General features: G+C 32.8%; 2 protein-coding genes across 2 annotated transcripts; both read right to left on the bottom strand.

The window, feature by feature from the left end:
* Window positions 1-1,090: 1,090 nt before the first annotated feature.
* On the bottom strand, window positions 1,091-2,871 carry LOC105347110 (zinc finger matrin-type protein 5). The gene is made up of 2 exons (XM_011456019.4): window positions 2,733-2,871; window positions 1,091-1,575 (listed from the first exon to the last, which is right to left on the bottom strand). Exons 1-2 carry the CDS (start codon window positions 2,855-2,857, stop codon window positions 1,173-1,175), a joined length of 528 nt encoding a protein of 175 aa, XP_011454321.3. The 5' UTR covers window positions 2,858-2,871; the 3' UTR covers window positions 1,091-1,172.
* An 862-nt stretch (window positions 2,872-3,733) lies between these two features.
* Window positions 3,734-8,608, bottom strand: LOC105347115 (NEDD4 family-interacting protein 1). Its single transcript, XM_011456024.4, has 8 exons — window positions 8,473-8,608; window positions 8,120-8,256; window positions 6,596-6,686; window positions 6,274-6,398; window positions 5,944-6,022; window positions 5,341-5,465; window positions 5,039-5,105; window positions 3,734-4,108 (listed from the first exon to the last, which is right to left on the bottom strand). Exons 2-8 carry the CDS (start codon window positions 8,147-8,149, stop codon window positions 4,005-4,007), a joined length of 621 nt encoding a protein of 206 aa, XP_011454326.4. The 5' UTR covers window positions 8,150-8,256; window positions 8,473-8,608; the 3' UTR covers window positions 3,734-4,004.
* Between the last annotated feature and the right edge of the window lie 207 nt (window positions 8,609-8,815).

The raw sequence follows: 8,815 nt of genomic DNA, 5'->3' as shown, positions 1-8,815 counted from the left end.
GAGCATATCAATAGCTTTTCTGTAGATGTGCCTTGTGTCTAGAGATGCTAATTTTTTAATGATCAATTTATTCAATGATCCTGTAGTTCGGTATCTGAAGAGGGTATCGTAATCTCTAGCGTTATCAACCTGGCTAACATATAGGACTTTTTACAATTCTCCTAAAACATTAAAAAATAAAGAGTAACAGTAATGAACACCAACAGGAAAAGAGAATAGACATGCACAGAACTCATTACAAGAACAAAATTCAACCGTACAAACCTCTTGACAAACAGGTTCAGTGGGAGCGGAGAAAAATCCAGCAACTTCAGAGCTCAAGTCTGGAGGAACTTTGGTTGATTCCACAGTCTGCTCTATATAAGTACATTTATAGGTGACATAACATACCCAGTATGTCTGGAAGGGTGAGCTGTTGCACAAGTGCTACAATTTCCAGCAAGGTGATGAGTAAAGGTAACATTTGTTGATTTTTTTTTTTAATTAATGAATGTTTCCTTGATAAAATAAACCAAGCATCATTCTATCCTGATTAATTGCAACAATACCATTCTATAGCACCTACTCTACCTGATCAAGTCTTTCAGAGATACAAACTAACAATTCAAGATAAACCAGACTGCTTTGATACATACTCCAAGTCACATAATAATATTTTGTTATAGTAAAGAAAGATAAGTTTTTTCAAAGCACAAGTAGTACGGTTAAATTTCCTGTTGTTTCAAAACATTATTATGAAACATCATTACTATTATGAGTGTTATATGTTTTCTTTTTCCCTCTGTTTAAGATTAGATGCTGTGATACAGTAAATAACTAGATAAGAATTTTATCATCTTTATTTCAAATGTTTTGGAATTCAATTCCAACCACATTTAAGAAGTTAAACATGACATAAATTGTGGTAAACTGTCCAACCTATCATACTGCTTATACCGGTATATCACAGTTTCAAAACTGAGAGATTCACTGACAATGAATTTCAAATTATTCATACTTGTATGTATGAAAAAAAGTATAGACATTGCAAACATATTGCAACATCTAGTATTACTGTACTTGTTTCACAGATCAGGAGGTTTTTTTCCCCGGATACACAGAAGTAAGCTTATCACTGTGCTATCACTAAATTTGCTATTTCACTGAAATGAACACAATTCTCAAAGGCTGACTCAACCCCAGTCCACAAAAGACAGTCCTCTGAGAACATCTGGGGGAGGGGGTAGTACAGAAGGTGGAGGGTTCTGGAGCTGAGCTACATGAGGAGGAATTTCATACACTGGAAGAAGAGGAGCCTCACTCACGATGCCCACTTCATTCACATCCTGATCATCTGTCTTTGACCGCTTCGATAACCATTCGGACAGTGTCTTCTCTGGGTCTTTGTCCTCCAATGCCCTTGTTTTATCTTCTCTGACTTTTTGTTTTTCTTTGACTATTCTCTCAAGATCTGCTTTTCTTTCATCGGTTAAGTGTGAGAACTTACAATTGTCCATAAAATTACACATCCCTGTGCTTATAAAGTTCTTGCATGGTCGTTTTGACAGCTCATCTTGAAGAACTATTTCTGGATTTCTAAAATTTAGGATTAACTTTGAGTGATTAATAAAAAAATATATAAACTAGTTTGTTAGAACTACAGGAGCAATTTCATATTGTATGACAAGAAACACTTCAATATCAAATATTACATAATTTCAAGTGTATATATTGCAGAAAGTGCATGATCATAAATGGACAAAGCTCTGATGAAATAAAATTACACGTATTTTCGAATTCTTTTTCCAGAGAGATGCAGCAGTTGAAAGGAAGGTTTATTTAATCAAATTTTCTGCTTTCAAACAAGTATCTGGAAAATTTGAAAAGTTGGCTATGACAACAACTACAGACATGCACCACTGAAGCTTGTTTGAATTAAGGTCAGACGACACGTTCCTCAATTTTACATAACTTTTTCCAGGAATTTGTTAACGATTTACTTCTACTTTGACAAGCTTTCTTGCAAAAAATTAGGGTACCTTACCAGGCATTTCTGCAAAATACTTAAGTATGCAATTTCCTATATAATCTTCTTGAAAATACACTTGAATTGCTGATCTAAAAATATATAAATAAATATACAGCACAGCGAAATCACTATATCGGAACTCTAACTCGGCCGTGGCAGGGCTTTGAACTCACGACCCCTAGAACCTATACACTTCTAGCAGTGAGCGGCCACGGTTCTAACCACTCGGCCATCTAGACATATAACCATATCCAAGTAAATTTTAATCATAATAAAAATTGAATTATTGAAACTCTTTATTACGAGGAGATACAAAAATGATTCTCGAGGAACGTGTCGTCTGACCTCAATTGTATTGTATACCCGGGGCCGTACATCATGTGTAAATTAAAAGGGGAACATTTTTGTGTTTTCTTTTATGATTTGCCTTAAAATATACATTATGAACTAAAATGCAATTACTTTTTGTATCAAAGATTTCCTGTAAACTTACAGTGTGAAACTGATCCACAAAAAGATTATAAACAGAATCTTTGAGGATCAATCTCAACTGTAGGAATATACAAAAAAAACTTGCATACCAAAAGATGTTCCTTTAGAGAATCTTGAAATGAAATATAGAGTAATATTATTCAATTGTGAACAGTTGTTGGTTAGGTAAACAGATTACAGTGCCCCCATTTAGTCCGAATGTCCTTACTGGTTCGACTGTCTACAAACTTACCTAAACGAATCATAGTGTGCCTTTCTGTTCCGTTGATGCTGAACACCCTTTAGATGGTTTTTACGATGTGTAGGGTTATCTGCAAATGATTTGTCACAAAAATCACAATAATATCTTCTACCCATATTTTTAACTCGGTTCTTAGGTTTGTTGGGGAGAGAACCAGTTAAAGTTTATTAACTCGTACACAATATTACTCTTTCAACCAAACTGCGTCTTTTTCCCCCATAGAACCAACACACATACACACAACACACACTACAAAATCGTTTGCACCTATGAAAAACAATAAAAACAAGTCAACTTAAAAATCTTTTATTTTTTCAGAGTAAATTTCCTTTCCTTAACAATAAAATACTGGCTCAATAAAGGTGATGTAATTTTAATTTTAAAAATTGTTCATCATCTGTAAATATTCATAGAAAATGAAACACTAGGAAAATCACAGAAAAAAATAAATCATATCCAAAAGTTGAAAATATGTCCTGGTAAACGAAATTTCAACTTATTTCTGCTTACATAATTTCAGAATATCAATTATTTCATTCAACAAATATTTTGGGCAACGAATAAAATGTACAGATAAGATTATGGTTTATATATAAATCCAAGTATAATTTATATACACAGGTTAAATTAGTGACAGCCTACGAACACCAACATGGAATAAAAATGATTATTGTAAACATAGTACAGCATTGATTTGAAAGACTTAATGAATAAAAATGATTTTAACGGCCGACAAATGTTCATATAAATATACTACTTGAAACTTATACATTTAACAGGGGCACTTTAATTAATATCAAGTTTTACTGATAACTATTTTCTACATGGAAAGAACTATCTCCTATGGGCCTGAAATGTCAGCCACATTTATTAAAGCAAAGACCCAAAATGTTTAAGCTAGTCATGCATGTAGGTGCTAAAACTTATCACAACAATTAAATTTCATATATTAAGCATTCTCCTGAAATATTCAACAAAACCTGGTATTTTAAAAAACCTGGAGGGAAACAAATCATATTCTGATCCCATGTTTTAAACTGTCATACTATCCAATTGACAAAAAATCTGTTCTTAAAAGTTTACACCGTCGTAAGAGAAATTGGTAAAATTGGTAAAGCAAATTACAGAGCTCTTTATTATTCTAAATTTAAAAGAAGACAAACCGGCACCATAAGTTGTTTGAATCAAATTTTAAAAAAACAGATGACGGTCAATAAAACTGGAAAACAACAACAACAATTTATTTTGAAGATTTTCCCATTATTAAAACAGGAATAGGTTTCGATTCCTAAGGCTGTTTTGGATCTGGGTCCACTCATATTTTGTCTTGATGTAATGAATGGCTCCTCTCAGGAAAATAAGCATTCCTTAGAAAAAAAGCAAAAGAAATGACCATAGGTACCTTAAAATCATTTCAAATTCAAACATATATCCCCAACCCACACAAATCTTTTGCTAAAACTTTTTGAATTTTTATTTTAAATTTAAAATACTATCTTCCATCTATTAGAAAACAATATTAATACTTGTCTTGTATGTGTTTATTGTCTAGTATATGAACTGAATTGCTATCTTTGTGCTGGGTAGGGTGAATTATTAACAATTTTAAGAGGTCAATAAACGAGCTCAAGGTGAATACAGGAGACCAGTAAAAAATGTGCAATACTAGCTGACATAAATGCCTCTTCCAAATGTACAATCTATAGATATTTAGTTGATCATTGTACCTTGCAGTCATATCTAACAAAAAGAATTCCTTTACAATATAAGAAACTTATATGTAAATTAAGATTATCATCCCATTGTCTTACCATCGAAACTGGCAGATATAACAATGTTCCATTACAAAGACGTTTATGTCCTCTATGTACTTTAGATATAGAAGATGAATATCATTTTATATTGAAATGTCCCTATTACTGTAACTTAAGAGAAAAATTCCTTAAGAAGTTTTATTATATTAATCCCTCTGTCTTTAAATTAATTCTATTATTGTCAACACAAAATGTAAAGGATTTGTGCAATTTAGGTAAATATATTAAGAATGCTTTTGTAATCAGAAAACTTCATGTATAAACTTGCCTTTTTCAAGTGACCAGTATATGTATTATAACATGTGTATATTAATTGTATATGTCTATGAGCTGTACAGCTGTTGACTAATAAACAATACAATACAATACTAATACTAGATCTGAGGGTCAGTTGTGTCAATTAATGTCATGTTGTGTTTCCAATAACAGAGTATATTGTGTTAATGAAGACTTCAATAACATACATTGTATTACAAATCTTACCACAGAGAAGCAGCAGCCACCAGACCCAGGAATCTCCATCAGCCCAGTCGCTGGCCCACTTGTTGTGCTAAACAAAAGCATTCAACATCATTAATTGTAATAAATAGTTTGAGGAACAATAATTGACAAGTCAGTCCCTTTATTTCATAGTTGTTTTCAGAGCTACAGTTTTCTTTTCATTCACTAGGAGACAAATATACGAAGTGGTTGCAAGTTAAAAGATAAAGACTGTAAATAATACACACATTAATTTCATAAGTACATGTACTGGTTTGAGTTAATTACAGAGAATAGACACCTACCCTAACAATACAAATCCACTTAACAATGGAGAGACCAAGCCCAGATAGAGCCCCACATCGACCTGCTATTGTGTTGAACAGGCAGATTGAACACAAAAACCCGATCCAGTTAAAGAAAAAAGCCACTGTAATGAAAAGTGTATTGCATCATTAATGTTTACATGTAAAATTCAATGCAAAAAAAAGTTTAAAATGGTACATTATAATTCACATTTCTGTCATAATATTTAGTCAGTGATGCACAAATTTAATTCATACACATACTGTATATTAAACCCAAGGAATTATTATCCATGTAAAATTGCAGGTGGCAGCCCTCATGGAATTTAAAAATTTGTATATTTTTTGACAGTTGAAAACTATATACCGGTAAATTGATAGTAAAAAGTTGGCAATCGCTATTTCATATTGTTGCCAGTTTTGCAAAATGACTAAATTGCAGAATAAGTACTGCATTACATAAGAAATCTTCAGTACATGTACCGGTATGTCATTGCATATCTTCAAATAACCTTTGCTTTGTCCAATGTCATTCTTTCTTTCAAATTCTTTTATGTATCAAAATTTCTTTTGATAAAAAAAAAGCCTTTCACTTCTACTTACTGACAAAAGCACACAAAAACATGCCATCTGTGCCAAGTGTTGTTGTTCTAAATAAACGGCCTTCATGCGCAGAAATTTCCTGGAAGGAAAATTAAAAATTCACTAAATATTAAATGTACAATGACATCTCATTTCTCACTGAAAAAATCTTGATACACTCGTACTGTCTCAAGAAATGGAAATTTGTAGTGTGTATTACTAACTAACATTTTCTTTTAATAGATGATTTGAATTTAAACATAATCATGAGTAAGAAGATAATATTGGAATACAACTATTGAATGATAAAATAAAGAAAGTTGTTTTCATGATATAAAAATATGGACATACATCTGGATTCTCTATATTGCTATCAGAATCTTGATGAGCCTCCTGAAACTTTGAGCGTTCTGCCTCCTCGTAAGTGGGCAGGGTTGTGGCCTCTGCATATGTTGGGAGCTTTTGGTTGGCAGCGCCTGTCAGAAAAAAAAATCAATGTAAGTCTTATACATATCCATAGTTTACTGGTATGTGTTCTAGTGCTTTCTTCATAAATTCTTATGCTTAGAATTTAATGCATGCACCATCAGACTTTAAGTCTTACAAAGTTTGGGTACGTTTTCTCCTGGGTACGTTTTCTCCTGATACCCGTGGTACCATAAAAAAGTGTTACCTTGACCATAAGTCCCTGGATATTCCGGAGGCGGCACTACCATCACCAGATTGACAGGTTCAGCTGGTGTGCTGGATTCAGTCTCATGAAGCTAATATAAAAAATAATAACAAAAATATTGATATAATTTAAAAGTAATATACAAATATTACATTTGTATCAGCATATCTTGTCGGTTGTCATGAGTCACTATTGCTTATCTACATGAAAATATCAATTGCAATATTTAATAAATTTGTGGTAAGGTTATAACCTTACCAGTAGTTTACTGTCATAAAGATCCTTCTTGAGACATATTACAGACACTCTTATCGATTACCACTATATCTACGGTATGTCATTATCATGTTTAATAGTTTAATTGCATGAATCAGCAATTTTTCTATCTAATTCTACCAAAAAATTTACATCTATTCACTTCACAACATCTATAGTCAATTAGTCATTACTACACAACCAATACCTGTAGTTTGATTATGTACAGGGCTTATCGAAATGAGGCTACTGAACATGTTGACAGACTCCAGGTGATAACTATTCAATAGCCCTTATCCCTCAAGAATAAGAACACATATGTACATGAATATTATAATAAGTAACTTCTTCTGCTCGTCAATATATTATATTTATTTATTCACCAATCAAGGGCCCTCAGGGGGCATATACATTTAAAAAAAAAAAAATAATAATAATATCATGATTATAACAAATAATGAATGAAATACTGCTCACAATGTCCAGGCAACAATATGCAAAATGTTTCATTAATACAATGAAATATATGTATAGGATTTACACATCAGTGAATACAACAGCTATACAGAAACAAAGTGGCCTGAAAACAGAGAGTACCAAGGGACGGTGCCTGCACAGTCGATTAGACTGGTCTACTTGTACTCAAAGTGTTCAAGCCAGTATGCTTATACATAACATAACCCCCCCCCCCCCCCCCCAACCAAAGTAAATACACTGCATAATATATCTGTATATATAACTATTACCATTATATTCCACCTTTAAGAATCATTTCACTGAGTTGTACAAGTACTTGTAGATCTTCAGTTGTCATAAGCCAGTAAAATTTTTGGTTATTGTCCATATATTGAAAATTTTTACAAGAGTCATTAGCTAATTTGTACAGAGTATCTCTTAATGCCTTATTATGATCACATGAGAATAAAAAATGTTTTTCATCATCCACTGATTTGACATTACATCTATTACAGTATCTTTCTTGTCGTGGAATGTCTTGATATATGTACCATTTATCATTATCATGTGTAGTTTATAACGAATCGAGTTTAGAACAGGAGTAACATTAAGTTTACATTTAATGATTTTCTCAATAATGGCCCCGGCCCCAGTACCAGGGAGAGACCAACCATTTTTGTTCTCTCGTTGGAGCAGTGTACCGCATCATGTAATGGTTACATACATCATATGCATTGGTATATGTCCTTGCTTGTATGATTCCCATCTTATTGAAACATTAATTAACAATTAAACATTTCTTGCACAACATACCACTTCATAGCGGATGGAACTTCTATCCATAGCTAGATAGAAGGTCTGTCTTCGTTGTTATCCTTCTAAATCTGTTTAGAATGACTGTTTATGATGTCCACTTCCGGTAATAGGGCACCTGCTGATATTGCTCTATTCTGATTGGTGAAAAAGTTATAAGACGACATAAAACCGCGAAACTCTAAAAGAATAAAACTGTGAAATTTGTCATCCTATTTTACATAAAAATTTCTGATGCGATACCTTGACTAGATATCAGCTTTGTCTGGTAATGATACCAGAGACATAGGCACCCTAAATATTTTATGTCTCTTATGACACATAAAAGCATGAAAAAGGTTGAAACTTCTCACCATTGTATATTGACAGAACCCCGGACTTGCGGTTGATCTAGATTGTGCATTTTTTAAAAGGCCCAACTGACGTCTTTACACGTATCTGCGCGGGAGGACGCGTCAAATACAAACACGGGATTTTCACTGTTTTTTTTTTTTTATTTTATTTTTTTTGGGGGGGGGGTCGTTTGTTTAGTTTAGTTTTTTTCCTTCTTTTTTTTCCCATCTGAATTGTTTGCCTTTTCGCCATCATTTTATTTGATTATTTCTCAAATGTTTTTTTCCGATCTCCCATTCCTATTTGATTACACCGGTAAGATATTTTTTACAATATATTCTTGAGAGCTGAACATGTAACGTT

This window comes from Magallana gigas, chromosome 2, assembly GCF_963853765.1.
Source record: "Magallana gigas chromosome 2, xbMagGiga1.1, whole genome shotgun sequence".
NCBI classification, from domain to species: Eukaryota; Metazoa; Mollusca; class Bivalvia; order Ostreida; family Ostreidae; genus Magallana; species Magallana gigas.
Note: the sequence above shows the minus strand (reverse complement) of the source record. Positions and strands in the feature narration are given on the sequence as shown.